The 20,876-nt window shown below is 39.8% G+C and overlaps 1 protein-coding gene across 12 annotated transcripts in view; it reads left to right on the forward strand.

Moving 5' to 3' along the window:
- Positions 1 to 20,876, forward strand: part of grip1 (glutamate receptor interacting protein 1) — a 274,798-nt gene that overhangs the window by 171,220 nt on the left and 82,702 nt on the right. Inside the window, exon 1 of one of the 12 annotated variants that reach the window (XM_053241702.1) lies at positions 12,368 to 13,899. The exons of the other annotated variants lie outside the window; for them this stretch is intronic. Coding sequence (XP_053097677.1) covers positions 13,845 to 13,899 — 55 coding nt within the window. The 5' untranslated portion in view covers positions 12,368 to 13,844. Of the gene's footprint in view, positions 1 to 12,367; positions 13,900 to 20,876 lie in introns of those variants that run through there. 12 annotated transcript variants of the gene reach the window in all.

The following is a 20,876-nucleotide window of genomic DNA, read 5'->3' on the forward strand; positions in this document are numbered from 1 at the left end:
TTATAGTATTTTTTTTATGTAGAAACATTTGATTTCATTATTTCTGACGGGATCTTGAGTCTAAGACTTTTGCACAGAACTGTATAACACGTGGGCTTGTGATATGTTGATAATCCACCAAACCGTGAACTCATTTTATTTATGACTCAGTCTGTAGATGGTTAGTTGACGGTCTGAGTACAGCAGCCTTGTTACAGTGTGTGATCGGATGGTTACCTTCTGTGGCCCATAAGTAAAAGCGCATTAACGAACCGAAAATGCAACAGCGAATCAGAAAACACAGCAACAAAACTAGAAACACATCAATATTACTTCAAAAATGGAGAGTGTAGGTCCTTATTGAACATCACATGCTCGTTGCTGATTGGCCACAGCGCACATCTGTCTGTGAGGCCACAGAAAAGAGAGAGATGGTTCACAGGAAGAGGAAATATGAGTCTGAATAAATACGCACAAAAAATACTGATGCTTTTATTTGTGCGTATTTTTTATCAGGGACATTCAGGTGATATTATTTTAGATATGATGTCCATTAATGTACAGTAAGTATGCAAATGCTGAAGACCTGCCTGAAAGATGAAAGCATTACTTCTCACTATAATAGCGTAACGAAGAATTAAATAATTTTGATTTAAATAATTCTTTCTATCTGTTCATTTTCCTTGCAGCTATGCTCTCTTTCAACTTATAACAACAACGTGAAAATACTGACAGCATAAGACTTTTTATGGGGAAAAAAAAATATTCTCAGAATTATCTTTCTAAGAAAGAAGAACAAATAGACAATTTGATCTTTTTGTTTCCTTTTGGTTTGTTATGAACGCAAGGACGTACACAAATATTTAGTAATACATAAACGGTGGATAATTTTTAGATGTTTTCATAACGTGAAAATTGCAAGCTGTAACATCCCTAGTCTTGGACTATCCAGTTAAAGCCTAAACGTTTATTCCTGGAGATGTACATATCAGGAAATGTGACCTGGTTAAGAAGCGAGTGAGAAGAGCATGTACATGCACACACACACACACACACACACACACACACACACACACACTCCTCCTTGCTCATTTATACTAATCTTCTCCTTTTATTCTGTGCGCCATCAAACTTTAATTCACCATTGATGCTGAAGAGTGTAGAGGTCTATTATGCTCTTTTCTTCTTCCTGTTTCCCTGTGAACCACACACACACACACACACACACCTCAGGCACACACACACACCTCAGGCACACACACGCTTTCTCTCTCATCTGTCCTGCGCCTGGCCTTAGTGTTGATTCGCCTAGCTGAGCTGATAGCACAGCCTCAGTGCTGAAGATGGATCAACACAAAGCCATGCGTATCTCTGTCCCTTGCATTAGCTTTTACTGCAGCTGCAGCTGGCATGTGCAAACACATCCACACACACACACACACACACACACACACACAGCCATATGAACAGCTGCAGTGGCTCATATCTCACTGTTAAACAGATTAGCAGCTACGAGCAGATTTATGATGGCAGCATGATTACACCATGACTCCAAGTTCATAGTGGAGAGATGTAATATAGTCGAACAGCTCCCCCTGCAGGACTCAGAGATCGGCTTTAATCTCATTATTTTCCACTGTCCACTTCAAATTGTTGAGGTGTATTGATCACAGGCCACCAGCCTGTTTAGTTTATCTCTGTCTACACACCCTGACACACCCAACGACCCTGATGCTTATACTGATGACCTTTCTAACACACTCAGCACTGCTTGACTCTCTAGTACTCGGCAGTAGAAGAGTAATGATTTATATTCGCACTATCCTGCGCAACCTGGAAGAGGATAGGTTCCCTTTTGAGTTCCTCTCAAAGGTTTCTTCCTCTTGTCGTCTCAGGGAGATTTCCTTGTGACAATTGTTAAAAGCACTCTATAAATAAAATCGAATTGAATTGAACATAGGCTCCCACATCTCAGTGACAATGCATTAGCAGCCAGTGAGTTCCATTTGCTGAGTCACAAGAGTCCATTAAACAGCGCAATCAGTCTGGACTCATATATTTGACTAAACCGCAGCAGGTCTCTCACACTGCAACAATAACAAGCGTGTCAGATATAAATGAACTAATTTTTCACTTAAAAGACAAGGCGTTGCACCTTTGTGCTGAACACAGGAATCTTACAGGTGGGTATGTTCACCAAATGTGTTAAAAAAAAAAAAAAAATGCAAAATATTTAAAAGTAGATGTTGCAATACAAATAACTGTTAACCTTTACTTTTTAATTTCCATTAATGTAATTAATATTAACACACAACCCAGCATGCCTGTTAAGTAAATAATGAACAACTCATGCTTAACTAATAATGAATGTATATTCTATTCATGACTAAAATGACATTTCATTACTTTTACTACACACGTTCATACTGAGCTTTGCCTACATAAGCATTAGTTAAAGAGAAACTCCATCAAACCATTTTTTTTTTTTTTTTGTTGGTCATTGGGCACCTTGTCAACCCTATCAAGACACTCCATGTTATTTACTTACTGATAAAATATAGAGATGTGTGTTTCAGTCATTTTCACAGCGCAAATATTTGACAGAAATGACCAAGTGCATTAATTCTCAGCTGATCACGACTTTATAAAGCATGTTGTGTTTGTGCCCTTGACGAAACAGTGGCAAGTCAATGGCTGGCCTCTGGCTTAGTTCTCTTTCATATCTTTCTTTATGCTTAAATGTGTTTAAATGTGAGGTGATGGAGCACTATAATGAAGTATAATAAAATGTAATAAATGCTTGTTTCAAACCCAACACACAGAAAGCTGCTCTGCGTACGCTAAGCTTATCTTGTCAAGCTGAAACACTTTATTTGATCATATACACTGGTAATGCATGTTTCACAAGCTGACAGTCTAATAAAGACAATTTGCCTGATACATTTACTTATTCATAGTGAGAAAGCGTCTAAATGAAGCTCCGTGCTCCAATGAATGAATAACGTCCTAGCCAGTGTGAAATTAATGAATAAGCTGCGCAATAAATAAAGATTGTCTTCATTTTTAGAAAGTTTAATTTCTAGAACTTCAGTTGATATTACACCTATCTGAAGGAGCTTTATGTCACACTCAATACTAAAGCATATATTGGGATTTAAAAAACAAAAGCAATAAAATAGGCATCAAGGGTTCTGAAACCATGGCCGACAGTTTTACAAGAAGCTATGTATTAAGACAAATAAATCAGCTGCTGTTGTAGTTTTTCAATACTGCGGTAGAAACGATATATAAAAATCTGTGTTTGTCTGCTGGCAAACCCGACCACCACTTCAAACCGAAGCCTGATTTTCAGTGATGTCCCACTAGTGTAGGATAAACGAGTGTGTTCGTGTCCGATAGAGAAGCCGAAAGGCTTTGACAGGATGGGAAAGAAATAAACCCTGCCTCATGGTACTCATGTCTAAGGCCAACCATCAAATAACATACGCTAGTCACAGAGCATGAGTTTTCAGAAATAATTAAAATAAGGGATAATCCTGCTTTAGATCTTACATTTCATGAAATTCTCTGGAATTGCTCTTTCATTATTTAGTGAAGATTGCAGCACACAGCAATTCATCTGCAAATACCATGTTATAGTTTATTATTGGTGCTTTCGTGTTACCCCCAGCTGGAACTACATAGTTAGCTAGCTACAGTAACAGAATAGTGAGCTCAGATGGGCTCAGATCTCTTGATCATGTTCGGTCACATGCCACGGATTGTGGCTAAGGCTCGAAGAACGTGTTGCTCCAAATTCGACACAGTGCATGATGTATACTTCTTTCAGGACTAAGACTCTCCCGTCCGTGAAAAATGTGCCAAGATCAGAAATACAGGTAGAATTTTGGGAAAAAAATATTTATGTTTTAGCCAGTTTAGTTTCTATAAACTGCAGTCTGCACATCCTGGGTGATCTCTCGCCTCAGAAAGCAGCAAGGTTTCCGTGGCAACCAGCTTCTCTTAGCCAAATATAGGCCCGGGAGATTTTCCCCACGTCGCCAGCACTGGGCTGAGACTGCTGTGTGCTTTATTTCCCCCTGTTGGTGGAGGATCAGAGTAACACCCGAGCGAGTCTCAGGTCTCAGGTCTCAGAGCTCAGAGCGGGTCGATAGCGCAGAATCACGCAGGAGCGCGTCAGTGCTGATGGGTAGAACTGGATTCAGAGAGTGAGGGATGTTGTGGGGAGAAGCTGGATTCTTAATGCCCTGCTCTTGGGGCTGTAAAGCTCAGATCAAGCAGGAGCCACTGAGGAACAAGGTAAGAGAGTGTGAGAACTTTCACTGCACCTTTTCTAGAATCTTTGGAAGGAATCAAGGGAAAAAGAGAGAGATATGCAGTAGATGTGTGTGTTTTCGGCGTTGACAGGGTGTACTTCTATATAGTTATTTTCCAGCATCACACTCACTCTGTATACAATTTGCTAACAACGTACCAGACAGTAGTGTTGCATTTGGAAAAGATTATTGCTTATATTTTTGGTGATATTTATAGAGTAAATGAAACATTTGCTCTGTGTGTGTGTGTTATGGCATTACAGGCATTATCCACAATACTCTTAGCAAAGTGTATAACGTGTGAATATTATGTAAGAAATAAAAACATTTTGGAGTGTGCTGTAGGAAAGCAGTCAACAGTGCTGTGGTGTTATGCAGTCCAACATCACCAGCCCAGCACAGATTAGTTCCTATAACAGCATGCGCGAGGGTCAAGAGTCCTGGGATGAGCACAGGACAACGTTTATGATTACAGCAGCAGGTCTTAAGCACCAGTCTCCAGCCTTCAGTGAAGTAAGACTGAGACGTGGGTGTAAACTTTTTTTGGGAAGTGAAATCATTAGAGTATCTACATCCACATTAGTGAAAGATGTGTCACAAGTGCAGAAGCTCCAAGCAGAAGTAAAGAAGATAAAAATCTCATCCAGTCTTTCACTGTTCACTGCTCCTTAGGTTTGAATCCATGTTCTGGATCCGTGTTTTTCACACACACACACACACACACACACACACACCCCACTGATCCAGAGGTCAGCCTGCTGGTCTCTGCACTTTTGGCCACTGTCCTGGAAAGTAAGTAGCAACGCTGTGACCACGGCCAAATCAGTTTCCCACACTCGCTCCATCCTGTCCTGTGTGTGAGAGCCTGGCACCACCTAAGCGGTCAAAGTGCCAATCTGTTCCAGAGCCATAGTGGCTGCTGCTTGGACCTCCATCTCCGTGGACAACTCAAGCATTGTAGACAGCTGGAAAAGCCTTGACTGGTGGTGGAAGTGATAACATGTGCAGTGTGCATTCTAAGAAAAAGTATAGCCATACTGGTCAGAAGTATTGATATTGAGTCTATACTGTATAGGAAAGCTCTTATTCTGTAGATCTAAATTCCGAGTAGGAATCCAAGTACATGGAGACAGAAAGGGTACAATGTCTTGTGTTGCTTACTTTACACAGGCAGTCAGTCATGTTCTAGAGATTTCTCATTTTGTTGAATCTCAGTGTGTGTGGCTCCATACTGATGAACAGTTTACTTGTCATCTAAAGAGCTGGAACAGCATGAAGTTCGGATATATAACATTGCTGAAAGTAACTTCAACTCTTTCTTTCGCTCTGCTCCCTCATTTCTTCCAACACTTTCTCATTTAAAGTCAAGAATTTGCCAGACTCCAGCCTACTTAATGCGTCTGCACAGAGCCCGTCATGGGCTGCATTAACACAAGCTAATTAGATTTTTACAAAGAGCTTTGGAGGCATTTTTCTTGAAACTCCATTAGAACGTCCTCATTTGCATGCTGTTGTGATAAGCACTGACCAGCGCTGCGATCTTCTCAGTTGCCTCCAATTAGGCATAATCGATACATAGCTTACTTGTAAAACAGTGCTAACAGATCCTCCTGAGTTCCTACCGCACTCTTCATTCAACATGTGTATCTGCGAGCACGCAGCATGCTTTTTTCAGTGGAACTCCATCAGCAAGCATGACCTTTCTTAAGGAAATTAAACAAATACTCCATTTTCCAATTCACTTTCTCTCAAATACATACATCTGTAGCATATAGACTATGAATTATAATGAGCAATTATGGCAATATATTTTTCTATACTCTACAAGAAGAAATAAAAGCTGCTTGAAAATTCCTTATAGCACAAGTCCCAAGGCAAATGTTAAATTATAGATATTTAAATAGATGTTTAAAACACACAATTATATAACATGAGTTTAAAACTACAACCATTACACATTATACAAGAAAAAATAAAGATCTTTATTAAGACAATCTCTCATGTTTGTCTCATCCTAAGCGTCCTCATCCTTATGTACTGTTATCCAACTTTCACAGATTATCTACGCAAGCAAGAAAATAAAAAATGACCTTTTTTTGTCCACCAACTGTAGACAAATGAGTGAGTAAAGAAACTAGGACACTTTTTTTTCTTGTTATTTAATATACTTCTAGTTCATATAGCCACTTCTAATTTACATTCACAATGTCTTTTGACTTTGAACTTACTAATATGTCCATAAGCATGTATTCATGCGTGTAAAAAAAAACAAGTTTAAAAACACTAAATTGATCGGAAAATAGGTATTTGGACACCACAAATAAAGAGTTTACAAATTACAGCTTCTGTAAGAGGTAATTAGCTTTTTGCAGCATGGTGGTTTCTTTTTGGCTCATTCCTTTTGGCAAATCGTCTTCAAATCCCTGAGGTTACAGGAGTCCCTCTGTTTAACTCGCAGTTTCACAATCCTCCATCACTGTTATTTAACACGGAGAAACATGTAATTGTTAATATGGCGAAGGCTATGTGGTTTTTTTTTTTCTTTTCTTTTCTTTTTGTCTTCTTACCTTCAAGAGAGAGGGGAAAAAGGTTGAGTTGTTTATAGCTGCTGTATGGAAACTGATGACAGGAACTTACTTGTCTCGCAGGCGTTCCACAACATGAAGTGTAAAACATGGCATGTTGTTCTTTAAGAAATAAAAAAAATTGTAATCATTGACAAACTGCAGTGGTATAAGAGGAGTAAAGCTCTTCGGGACGTGTGGTAATTGTGGACATGTGGAAAAATAATAACAGCACGTTCCATTGTGTTTTATTTCTTGTTTATTCCCTGCCCTACAGCTGCCCTTAGTGAGTTGTGAGTAAACGTTGTTTCTGTTCTTTCCTCGGTACAGCGTTGAAATTCAGGTCCAGGGTAACCGCACAAACACTCCAGAGGCACTAGACAGAGATGAGGGTAAAAAATTCTACAGTATTACACTTTTCACTTTTATTATTTTAATGTTCATGCACCAGTCTGTACTTCATTTGCAGCTTTACTATCCTGTGATGCTGAGTGCGTTATGAACTTGGATAGTGTGTTATGAACTTGGATAGTGTAAGAGCACAGCAGTGTAACTGTGTGCAGTTGATGTTGGACTCCACCAGGGGTTGCTGTCACTACAGCGAAACACAGCAGTCTGACCCTGTTTCAGCGTCACACACCTTGGACAGCTCCACTCTGTTTTCATTTCTGCTAAATTGTGTAGTTCGGCCAATTTGACCCCAGGGCAAGTCACAGAGGACACTGAATGAAATATTATAACTTTTATTTTATATGGAATTCGATCCTTTATGAACTTCTCTCAAACAATATGGACCTAGTCATCATGGTTGATCTGAATTTAAGTCCAAAAAAAGAGAGGCTGCTCTGTGTTTTATATTTTATACAGTTGTTTTAGGACTACATAACTGCTTTTATTGGTCTTTTCCCCAAAAAGCAAAAGAAGGCTGTCATGAAAAGAAGTGTGTAGATGCTGCTGATCTGTGAGCGTTTGTGTGTTAGAAACAGAGAAGTGAGGAACAGATTGAGCGATTGACTCTGGCATAGAGGAAATATATATTTACCATCTGTCCATCTGCAGGCTGCGTAAATGCTCACATCGGTTAATGACACAGATCCCCCTCTCACCCCCACCAGCCCACAGCCTGCTTAACAGCTTCCTCAACCTCTCAGTCATGTTGATGTGACATGAGAGCGATACATCTTTCTGCTCCCAATAACAATCTTAATTGCATGTGGGCATGTTGCAACACACACACACACACACACACACACATACACACATACACACACACTCAGCATTTCCTGGTGGTAGATAGCTTCTGTTATTAGTGGAATGGGGAGAAGGCCACCTGCTGGGTTAAGTGCCCTTTCAGCATGTGCAGCACAGGAAGTGAGTTCCTCCAGAAGGCACACAGGATCTGTGTTTTCATCCTCGTAGACATTTATCTGTTCAGAGTTGTTAAAAACACATGCTGTGTCGCTCCTTAAAATAATGTCTGAAAACATTTCAGAGAACTATAGTGAGAGATCTTAGATGTGCTTTAGGTGTCATTTTCTCTCGTTTGAAACGAAGCTGCAATTAGACCCGAGTCTGCGAGAGGAAAAAGGATGCCAACATCAATTTGTTTTGGTTGTTCAGCATTGTTTCTTCTTATCCAGGAGTTGAATTTCTGTTTTTTCACTGCTAGGGCATTTTATTGATTTTGTATTTATAAATAGTGGAACATGATCACACTGCATATTAAATGTAAAGCTGTCACATTTATTCAGTTTTTTTTTAATTTTTTTTCAGTTACTCTGTTCAGTCACAGCCCTCCGGTTGACGCCCCTGATGTGTGTGTGTGTGTGTGTGTGTGTGTGTGTGTGTATATATATATATAAATATATATATATATATATATATAATGTTCCAGGAATTAAAATGTGGGGTGATTTTTTTGGGATGTCACATGACTAGTAGATTTCACTCTTCCTTTTAAGTCATGTGAGTCAGAGCTGCTGTGATTTCTGCACTGTGGCTTAGTGCCTGAGCTCAGCCAGTTCCTCCATTAACACGAATGTCACTCTCATCCCCTCCTAATGCACTAAAGTCTTTCCCCAGGGCACCTGTCCATTTCCTCAGAGCTGAGTTCATGCTGTGTGTGGAGCAGAGCTTTCACCCATGTGGCACTGTGAAAGGCTTCAAAGCACAAGACTTAACTTCACACCACTGAGATAGACATCTGCATTCATTTCCCTCATTGCAAGGATAAATACCTTGCTCTCTCTCTCTCTCTCTCTCTCTCTCTCTCTCTCTCTCTCTGTGTGTGTGTGTGTGTGTGTGTGTGTGTGTGTGTGTGTGTATACAGTGGTGCTAACATCTACAGTTTAGCCGTAGCATTTGCGATTTTTGACCCCTTGCCGTGGTGATACAGGAGGCACCTGAAATACTTTTGGATCAAACATGAATAAAAGTCACCCAGCAGAAAAGCTAATTCACTGAAGGGGAAAGGACGCGGGATGTGAAGGACTCTCAGTTCCTTCAGTTTGTGGTTACTTTTGCTTCATGCTGACTTTATCTAGTGAACTTTGATACATGAATTCATGAACTTTAGTCATGTGAGCCAGTAGAAACCAAGAAGGCAGGACTGTGGTCTCTTTGGTCCGTAAAAAAATGGTTGAAAAAGAATTGCTTATTCTCGTGCTTATTAGTGCGCATTTTTCATCTGATGTTTATTTCTTACTGTCTCGTCTACTGATATACTCTACGTGTGTTTTTGTGGTAAAATTCTGTGTTTTTTTTCTCTCTCTCTGCCTGTTTCTTGTTAGCAGTGCTGGCAGCTCTGGTGTCTGTGTGTGTCTGTGTGTGTCTGTCTGTGTGTGTCTGTGTGTGTATGTGTATGTGTGTGTGTGTGTGTGTGTGTGTGTGTGTGTGTTAAAAAGATGCACACCGTGATAAAACTGTAACACAAACCACAGTGTTAGAGTTAATCAGAGTTAATCAGTGTTTTTATTATGCATGTTGTGTTTGACTGACTTGCTGTTAGTCACATGACTGCCTCCCAAACAGGAAGTGACACTGAAAAAAATAGTCCATTATTATTATTTTCTATTCTATTCTATTCTATTCTATAGGCCTGTGCCTCGTGCAGTGAAGATATGACAAATTACTTTGTGTGCATGTCTAGTGATCCTGAATCCGGTGGGAAACACCGGGGAAACCCACGCTTTAAGCATACTGGTCCTGCACAGTGTCCTGGATTTGTGACAATTCCCAAGACTTAGACATGGCATTAGCATTTTTTTTTTTACTTTATTTGGAACGAAATCCAAATGCATCGCCCTTACTTGTGCTATTTCAACTATTTATGAATGAGATTGGGTTGAGAAATAAACAAAGAGGACACTTGGATGCTGTACAGACACAACTACAGCTGTGAATTCTCAAATGCCATCATTGTGGCTCTGAACAAACAAGAAACGCCCTGACAATGCAATGACCTTAATACTGAGGCTCAGTCCTGCACGAGCACACACACACACACCACTCCATAATGTCACAGTTCATCTGTGTAAGGCGATCAGGTGTATTACAGTGTAAGGAAAATGGTCCCTGACCTAAATCCTTTCTGTATCGGAGTCCAGTGTCAACTGTTGAACTATCCTTGCATTGAAAAGCAGGATTACTTTAATGCTAACTCCATTCAGATGTCTGATTCCAGTTATACAGATTGGATCCAATTTTTTATCTGTTGATTTGTTACAAGTATTAGATTTGCATTTCTCATTTAAAAGAAACTCGTAGCACATCTGTAAAGAATTTGTGATGTCACTGTATTGGTTTTAGCCTATCATAGTTGAATATGCAAATTATTACAAGATGACATGGTAATCGAAAACGCTTAAGGTTACTCATCATGTGAGGCTGTCAGGTGAGATGAGATAAACTACCGTTGGGGAAAATATTCCGAGAAAAAAAAAAAAGCCATTTTTCGCTATAAATAATATCTTTTTATTACAACCAGCTTATTTGTCCACAAACACTTTCCTCTCTTCCACAGAATTATGGGATCATTGCAGGACATTGAAGGATATTTATAATATAAGATGACGGTTGTGTACTGAGTGCACTGAGTCATGTCTGAATCATACATTTGCACAGAATGCTGCCTAATGCGGCAGTTTTATATAGTCGAATATGTAACATGCATCAATGCCTTCCTGACTCCATACACAACCATCATTTTTCTACATTTTGGATGCACCCTTAGCCACTTTTAGCCTATTAGTTTAATCTAACGTGATTGATGAACAGAATTGCGGTTGCTGTGGATTATTTGATAGGTTTGGCTTCTGTGAAATAATTGCTGTCGATAATACATTGCTGAGAGTTTAACCCTGTAAATCAGGGCGGTTGTACGTCATAAATATTCATAGATTATTGGATTTTATGAAAGTAAAGGTGTAGAGAGTTTATTATTATTATTAGATCCTTTTAAAAGAATCATTTTTATAGTGAAAACATGAACAGTTCAAATATTTTAAAGCTCACGTGAACATATTTTCATGCTTATCTCCTTACTGTTTTATAAATAGCGTCTCTGGTGAGCAAAACTGCATCTCCCAGCCTTTAGGCGTTTCACACACACTATTTTATTGTAGTACTTTATGTATGCATGGTAATGATGAGTAGCTCTACCGCATGTTTTTATTTAATGGTGGAAAGAGTGAGAATTAGCTGCACTACGATTGTGATAATCATGATCTACGCAAATCACTGGAAAAAAGTACACAAGCTATTTTTTTGTCCAATTAACCATGTTTTTTTATAATAATCATTAATTACACTTTGTCCACTGACATGCCAAGACTAGAGTTTCTCACAATTAAAGTTTTCTTGATTTTTATGAGAGTCTCCTAATGTTATAAATGGAAAAATATGACAGAGTTAATCTGATCTTGCCCAGCATCATCAGCAAAACCCTAAATATTTAACATGCCGGTCGCCACTACGTGATGGTGGGCAGTTAGGTTTTAAATCCAAATGCAAAATGCACACTGTTTAAACTAGTCTTTTTAAACTAGCTGGAAGAGGGACGCAGCAAAGGAGTGCACACAAAACACTGTCTTACCTTATTTTAACGTTTTCCGTAAGCACTGTTCCGCTAGACGTAAATACATAATACCCTGATACATTGTGCAAATTCGTGATGCGTGATGATTTGCATGAAAACAAAAGCACAGTAGAAGCTCCAGTCTGTCTTTCCTACATGCTTTTCTAGCACTATCACTGTTCAGTAGTTGTTTACGTTGCCAAGGAGGCGCTGTTATCAGTCATCACGATCTGACGCTCTCGCACAATTCTGAAAAACAAGAACGTGTGTGTGTGTGTGTGTGTGTGTGTGTGTGTGTGTGTGTGTGTGTGTTTGTGAACGTGAGCCATACCACATCGCTCCTCTACAATAAACTCTACCTTTCCTTATCGCTAGGGAGGTACCGTTATCTTTTGTACCTTTAATATATATCTTTCACCTGGAAATGTGCATATATTCTAGCTTTCAAAAAAGATTTAAGGTACACAAGTTGACCTTTTAGCTTTAAGGTGTTAAAGGTGCACTATTCATCTATCTAGGTGAAAGATACAGGAACAGAAGTATGAAAGAAAGTAGATAGAATATACAGATAGAAGGTACAGAAGTACAAAAGGTGTACGCTTCAGGCTTCCACCTCAGCCACATGGTGTTATGACAATATAATATCATTTAAATATAGTACAATATAAATGCATGTATAAAACTATAAATATATATATACATAAATATATGTAAAATGTTTTTTTCAGTGTTATTGCTGGCAGTTTGTGAGCAAACCAGTAGATCACAATGCTTATCATGTAGCGCAAAAATGCCTTTGAGAATCGTGATATGATTTATCTGATTATATCAGATTTTTTTTTTAAATCATATCGCAGATCCTTTACAGTTTAATGCTTTTTTTTTCCCTGAGAGTGTATATGTAGTAAAATTGGATGAGTTTCCAAATGATGGGGAAAAACTGAACACTAATCAAATTAGACTTAACACTGTTTCTCCAGGGAAGGAAACTGGACACTTGAGTGAAGGATTAACAGTCCCGCTCTGCACAGAGTTATTTACAGTCATGGATGTAGCGCTGTGTTTTTGTTTGTTTGTTTGTTTTGTTTGTTTGTTTGTTTGAGCTGGATGTAATCCCTTACAGAAAATTTCCATGCATGTAAATGTGCATAATCACGTGACTCAGATGTGAAATTCACACACAGATCCTTCATGTTGTTGTGGGGTTTTTTTTCACACATTTTTCACATGGAGTGTTTTCATGTTCCAGTTTGATGCTTCTTTTATTTTTCATGTGATTTATGATCATTCTTTTTTACATGATCACGTGTTTCCACGCATAACATGTGATCACATATTTCATATCCCTTAAGTGCAGTAAATGATGAGATGTGATGATAAAGAATGAATGAATGCTCGTGTCGAGCATCTTATTATTATTATTATTATTATTATTATTATTATTAATGATGATGATGATGATGATGATGATGATTTAAAGAGCAGGCTGAGGAGTGGATCCTCTCTGTATGATATTCGGTGTCATTTGTCTCGTGACCGCGCTGTAGTGGAGCGGATGCTTATCGCGCGCGCGACTTTCGGACGCTCGGAGCGACTCTACAGCAGCTGTCGGCGCGCGCGCTCGTCTGCTGTGGCTCCGTTTGCGGCGCGCGCTCGCGGTTTTTTTTTTTTTTTTTCCCACGAGCCTGGTGCCTTTGTGTGTGTTTTTTTTTTTTTTTTTCCTCCCCTCTTTCCTCGGATGTGAAGGTTGGAAGTTGGAGGAGTCGGAGTTGTTGTGCTGTGGGTTTTTTTCGCCCGGTCTTTTGGGACGCGGCTCTGGATGCGAGGCGGGGGAACCGGGGGAACCGGATGCCCGCATGCGGCGTGCGGCAGCGCTTTCACCGGAGCATTTAAGCGCGTGCTGGAGCGAGCATGATCGCCGTCTCGTTCAAATGCCGATGCCAGATTTTGCGGCGAGTGAACAAAGGTAACCGCGTCTTTTGTCCGGTCTCAGGATCAAACACGCGCCTCTCATCCTTCCTCTTCCGCCTTAATCCGGTCCTGCTGATGTCTGCGCCGGACATTGTGCAGATGCTGAATGCAACAGAGCTGCAGAAACGGCTAGCTCCGAAACTGCATGCTGCAGTTTTTATTTAGCAGCCAGTGTCATCAGCTGCATGAATATATGAATATGCATGAATGTTTAGCAGCAGAAAGAGTCTCGTGCGCTCTCCACGGCGCTCAGCATCCTTAATGGCACTGTTTTCTGTAGCCCATGCCTCTCATGGTTATGACTGTCTGGGGAAAAAAATGGCACTTCTGGAAAGCTTCAAAATAATAATTCTAGCTTTCTGTGTTGAAGGTCCATGGAAATCCAGAACAGCCGTATGTTACGAGCTGTAGATGTGTCTATAGACGTGTGTAGTATTTTGTATGCACGCTGGCGGAGAGACGTGATGTTCCTCGTTACATCCGCCAGCTCAGACGAGTGTGCTCTCTCTCTCTCCAACTTGGCTTTTCTTGAAAGATGTAGAATGAAGGATTAGTCATAAATAGTGCAGGTTCTCGCCACCCCTGGGAAAGCACTTGACCTTGTTATGATGAGTAAACAGCCAGCTGTGCCATGGAGCAACTTGAGCAGAGATGCTTTCCACGCATGTAAAATCACGTTCAGCTCGTTCATCTGCTCTGCTCCTGGGTTCCATTTATTCTCAGTAATACATCTTTCAAATGCTGTGTGCCCTGTACTCCTCTTTATGCCTCGTCTCTGTGGATCTTTCCTGCATTTGGCTACACGACAGTATAGTCATGCATACGATGAAGGTTCATGATGGCTTCTTTGAGTTAGTGAGTCACGTTACACCAGATGGGAAAGAATGTCATGGAAGCAGAATTCAGCAGTAACAAAGCTGATGGACGTTGGTAGAGATGCAACAGATCTGCATGGGTAAGAAATTGGTGTGTTGAGGTTCATATTTTAATAGATCACACAATTATAGTCCAACTTCAAACATCCGTTCCACTGCTGAGACATTTCCCGTGAGACACTTTATATTATATACTGACAGTGAGACATAAATTCAGCTGGTATTTGCGTTTTTTTTCCCCCATTACGTTCCCTCTTCGTGTGAGACAGATAAGCTGTACCGTACGCCCGTAAAACATGTTACGCTTTACTTCTCACTGTTTCCCATTAGTGAGCATTCACTCAGAAAATGGAAACTGGAATCAAGGTGTTGGTTCTGCTGACTTTATATCATTCATGCATGCTGGTGCGTCTTCAGCTCACTCTGATCCATCTGCTGGTTCAATTAAAGCTGGTCGTACTTCAGCTTTTTTTTGTGTGTGTGTGTGTGTGTGTGTTTTTCAATGTTAAATCAACACATGTTCTCTTACCTCAGCAGGTTTTTAGTCTTTGGCCAATTACGTAGGCTACTTTGTATGGAAATGAGTGGGGTGTGAAGCAGCACCCTCCTCTCTCTTTGGTTTTCTTGCTTCTCTCGCCTTTGTGCCTCGGGTTGGAGGTTCCAGCTTCATCTTATACACTCCAACCCGCCTTCCGATGCTGCAGTGCTAATATATTTGAGCTTGTGTGTGGGAGTGTGTTTGTCAGTATGTATGCATATGTTTAAGACTGTGTGAATAAGCAATTGTGCATTCATGCCTGTATTTAACTCCCATTTGTATGTATGTGAGACAGAGGATATGTGATTGTGTTTACTCTCCATCTCTCTCGAGATTCAGGCTGCTGGTTTTAGTAGAGCAGAGCGTGCATACCTGCTGTAATAATTGGTATGCTAATGGCTTTGCCATACTGATAAAAAGCACTCACCATTTCCATTCCTAGGCAGTCGTGCTCCATTGTGACACTTCTACAACAAGCTTCCAGCCACTGCACTCACTCACTGAAACGCAGTTATACAGCAACTTTACACGTCAACAGCCTCTCTGTCTGCTACACAAAAACCTGAGTTTGCTTTAGACAGTGCAACATGAGGTTTATGTGAGTTCATTTTACTTTTCTATTGTGTGCTCAGTTAACATTTGATGTACATTAGATAATGAGACTGTCCTTTCAATTAATTCATAGTGTACATGTGTAGAAGTCTGGGAAGATCACATTTCAGCTATAGCTGAATTGTGGAAAAACAGCTAAAAATTATTTTTAAAAAATAGGGTTTTAGACTAAAATGTTTTTAGACTTTTTATACCAATATTAATATACTTTGACATATCTACTCTAAGAAAGCATAAATATATTTTACCAACATGACAGGGAAATGTTTTTAGTCTACTTTCTAACCTTGCCATGGACTGCAAAGATCATATTGTTTAAGGAGCAAGTTGAACAAACGCTGTGGTACATGCAGTCAGTCTGCCTAAAGACGTCTCACACTTCGCTAGCTACGTGTGCTTTTCTCACTGCTCATGGTTTGGATAGTGACATGCCATAGTGAAATGGACATACGCCTAATTAGTTTGTAATCAAATACCAGCTCTCACAATGCCATGCGTCTGCACCGTCACAAAAAAGTGCTTAAAACTAATGCTTTAATATGTTTAATATGACCTAATGAAAAGACATTCATAACAAGAATATCAGCCAACAGTACTGACTGAATTAATCACTGACTGTTTCTACACCGACGTTTGCGTGAACTGAGATCAGTGGAGTGAAAAGATGGCGATGAGGCTCGTGTTTACATGCCATGAGTAACTTTTCTAAAACCTCAGGTGATTAGACAGAGACTGATGTGGCTGATTCTGATAATCAAACTGAGAACTCATTTCCCATTGTAAACTTTATAATAGTTTTATACAATTTAGAAGTAATGTTGTTTTTCCATAAGTCGATTAGATTATAAATGTAGAGGTAGGCAAAATTTGAATGAAATCCTTAAACGTAATTTTGTCTCTTTTCACTTTTGGAGCACTTTAAAATGTTGCACTAGTTAGGAAATATGCAAAAGAAAATTTATCTGAAAGACTTAGGGAAGACTGTAGTTTTCATAACTACATACTGTACAGTAGAGAATGTCCAGATTTCCCCATGTGAAGGGTTTTCCCAGGCCGCCACACATTTTTTTAGACACCCTGGGAAATTTAATTGTTCTTTCCATTTTTATAAACCTAACTAACCTTAATTTAACTAGTAATTTTATTTGAGTGAAACTTCTTTTTCAGATACATAAAGTAGTTTTTCCAAAACCTTTCTATTGTATTGAGTATAAATTATTAAAAGCTGTGTTCCACCATCAAGTTGTTGCTTAAGGACTTTGATTTTCATGGCTATGGCATTAATGCAGATTTATGTTCGGTCACTGTATTTGCCTCCATGGCCGTTGACGTTTAGAGGCACTAATAGCTTAGCGTCTTGGGCTGTGTGAGTGCCTTATAAGCGCAGTGAGTCAACGATTGAACTGTCCTTCAGCAGAAATGGGGAAAATGGAGACACAACTAAAAATTCAAACACATAAAAACAGGAGAAGGAAATCACCAAACACCAGATGTCTTGTTCCGTTCAGCACGTAAGCTCTGTAGCTCTCTAGGCTTATCAACAGCAGCGTCAGTCACATCTATCCCGTGAACAAAACACCATTTTCTGCTGCTGTTGATTGATGCAGAAGGTCAGACAAGTCCTGTGGGTGCGAGCTGACCCTCTGAGATCAGTGCCTGTGGCATTACTGGCTGAACGAAACAGGCGTGGGTTACTGTCACTGTCTGCTGTACTTCTCTCATCTTCACTCCACTGGTGTTTGGTCACCACTGGCTTGTCAGTTCCTTGTTTACTTCCCCATCAGTCCTTTCTGACTCGCAGCTATGTGTAGCCCTGTCAGAGGACGCAGGATGAGAAGGAGGAGTCTGAGCAGGCACTGGATTCTGCATCACGGTAAGTGCTTTTAGTGCAATTAGTACATTAATAGTGTAACCCATTGTGAAACAGATCACCAATGCAGTTGTAACTTGTCATGCTACAAACTTCTCATGATGTAAAGTAGCTAAGCTACAGCCAAACTACCCTTAAAGCCAAACTACTACAGGATACAAAGAAAAAATAGCTAGCTATATATAGTTAGGACAGACACAGTAGTTAGCACATCGTGTTTTGTTGCAATTTAAAATGAATGTTGAACTGGTTATGTGAAAAGGGAGAAGACGGTGTAGCTTTTTTGTTGCACTAAACAGCTACTAGATATATTATTTTGAAAATAGCTCAACTACTGCCATGCTACTAAAAATTTAGTTAAGCTAACAGTGTCCTAGTAACTAGCTACTCCCCTACAATGCAGATCACATATTTAATATAAGTTTAATATAGCTGATACATTTTATGGAGAATATAAGAGATAAGATAAGAAATAACAACAGAACTCAGTGTTTGTGCTGTGTGGAGGAGGGGGGAACTGTATTCTTCTGTTTGTGCTACCAAATAAAAGCCTTGACAAGTTTTTTTGCCCTTAAGCAGTATGTACTTGGTTATTGTAGGTAGGCTATTTACACATTTTATGTGAAAACCTTGCATACAAACATGCAGAAACTTCTAGTTCTCTTGGATAATGGTTGTTTGCATCCTCCTACACAACAGAACATTGAGAGAACTCTGGACCTTCTCAGCTAGGCAGATGCAGGAGTCTCAAACTCTCTTTCAGACGTCTTACCTCAGTATCTCTGTGGTGGCAAATCACAGATGCTGATAAGTAAGGTTGTTAGGTCAGTGAGGTCATTCGCGTATCAGAGCTGCTCCTGAGGTTGAGTCCTTCATGTGGTTTTACTCCTCTTCTGTCTTTAGAGTAAAGTCTTTGCATAAATAGCTGCTTTTCTGGATCGGATTAGTGTGCTGCTTGTATTTAATAGTGCTGTACAATTCCTTTAAAGTTTCATTAGAATTTTGATTAGAATCCAGATGTTGATTTAGATCCCTAATGCAACAACATGAAGAAGAAACCTTAAGAGGAACCAGACTCAAAAGGGAAACCATCAACATCTGAGCTCGTCCACAGCTGTAAAGTATAAAGACAAACAGTATTAAGTGTGTTTAAAGGATGTCGTGTATGAGCAGAATGTGAATAAGAGTCCTGGGATGAGCACAGGACAGTCTTTATGATTACAGCAGCAGTTCCTTGTTACAAATCTCCAGTATCCAGGTGAGATGATCCACTGTATGAGTATGAGTCTTGGACTTGAACTGATTTGGGTAGGTACAATTTTTAGTGTATTCATGTGGGACCATCCACAACAGCATACGGTGAGTCACTGCGTTATGCAGAAGTTTAAAGTTAGTGTCACCAAGTTAATGTCACTTTCTTAAGGAAAGAAAAATCACCTAAGCCCAGACTGTCTTAGACCTGATATTCAGCTTGGTTTTATATTTATTACGCTAGCCAGGGTGCATGTTCACTACTACATAGGGATATTTTCACCCTCCATAGTGCACTAGAAAGGTACGAGTTCCAACCAGAGAAAAGGTATGACTCCAATAAGTTCATACTTATGTGTGATATAATTCAGACCCTGTTTTGTTTTTTCTTTAGATAACTAAAATGAAATGAAAATGTATAACTTGATGTCAAGCAACGTGGGTAATTTGGCCAGAAATGTTAGGAAATATGTATTCTAATAAAACATCTGTTAGATGATTAAAAATAGAACTTTAAAAATGTGGATTTTTTCTCCCTCATTGAATGCATAAATATAATGAAAATTTGAATAGTAATCGAACAGTGAAATTAGTTCTGAGACCCCTAGTATTTAATTTGTCCTAGACTTTTCCTCTTTAGTTTGTAAACTCCAGAGGACTTTTCAAAGGTTATGGTTTTTCTGACTCTGCAGCTGGATCACAGATAAGCACACTTTGACCCACAGCACCACTTCAATATCACCTCCATTACTGTCTAAAATGTCAAAATTGGACTCTCGAGCTCACTTTCTCTGCGGCATAATGGTGAGGAGACTGTGATAACCGTGGCCTTTTCTAGTGCGTGTCTGGAATGACTTCTCTCACAGGGCCAATTGAGCCACCATCATTGTTGTGTCTAGTTTTAGCAGGTCTCTTCTGCACCACATCAGCCTCTGAGCTAAGACCTAGTGGAAGGCACAGCTGCTTTCTCATACCTCGTGTGGATTAAGAAAACCCAGTCCTGCTCAGGGCTTCAGCATAAGACCCACTGTCTGTAGAGGGATGGGAGCTGTATCTGTCCGCCTGGATTAGACGCATCCAGCACATGTATCACACACAGTTTAGTGAAGGGCCTATTCAGGGTCTTGCTAACTTAGCGGAGGCCCTTTATCTCAAGCACACACACGTACAAAGGTACGCATTATCATCATGCAGAACAGAGGCCTTCATTAGCCTCATTACATGCTATATATGTGGTGCTTCTTCCTCTCCATGCTAGATTAGTTCTTTAAGGAACTAGTTTGCTTTTGAGCCTCTAATGGCTTTAGCATGGTGCACATTGAAAGGCTTTCAATAGCTTAATGTTTTCTGAGTTGCTTGCGTTACATGGTCGTCACGTACACATCATCTACATTGGCAGCATCTTATTGGTCAGATCGTGCCACCTGCAGGCCATAATCATTTAACTCCACAGGTCTGTGTTGAAACCAAAGCACGGAGTCATGGAAACAGAACTCAGCCAAGCTGTGAGCAAACCCAAACAGCCGTCTCTCATTCTGCCTCCGTAGGCCAAGTGTCAGTGGACAGATAACGCACTCTTTTGGCAAGTGCTGGAAAATAAACATTGGCAGCACTTGAAACATCAGATTAGAGGGTACTTGCAGCCATGCAAACACACATATGAATGACTACAAACGTGAAAAGCAAGCCAAAAAAATGCATTTTATTTATTTCCTCATCTTTGAATGTACCAAATAGCTCAACACCACCCACTCCACTTTGTGCTTATCAAGCTAAAAAAAAAAAAAAAAGCAAGCATACATGCCCACCAGCGGTTTTGGAAAACC

The sequence above is a fragment of the Pangasianodon hypophthalmus genome, chromosome 18, assembly GCF_027358585.1.
Source record: "Pangasianodon hypophthalmus isolate fPanHyp1 chromosome 18, fPanHyp1.pri, whole genome shotgun sequence".
Taxonomy (NCBI): domain Eukaryota; kingdom Metazoa; phylum Chordata; class Actinopteri; order Siluriformes; family Pangasiidae; genus Pangasianodon; species Pangasianodon hypophthalmus.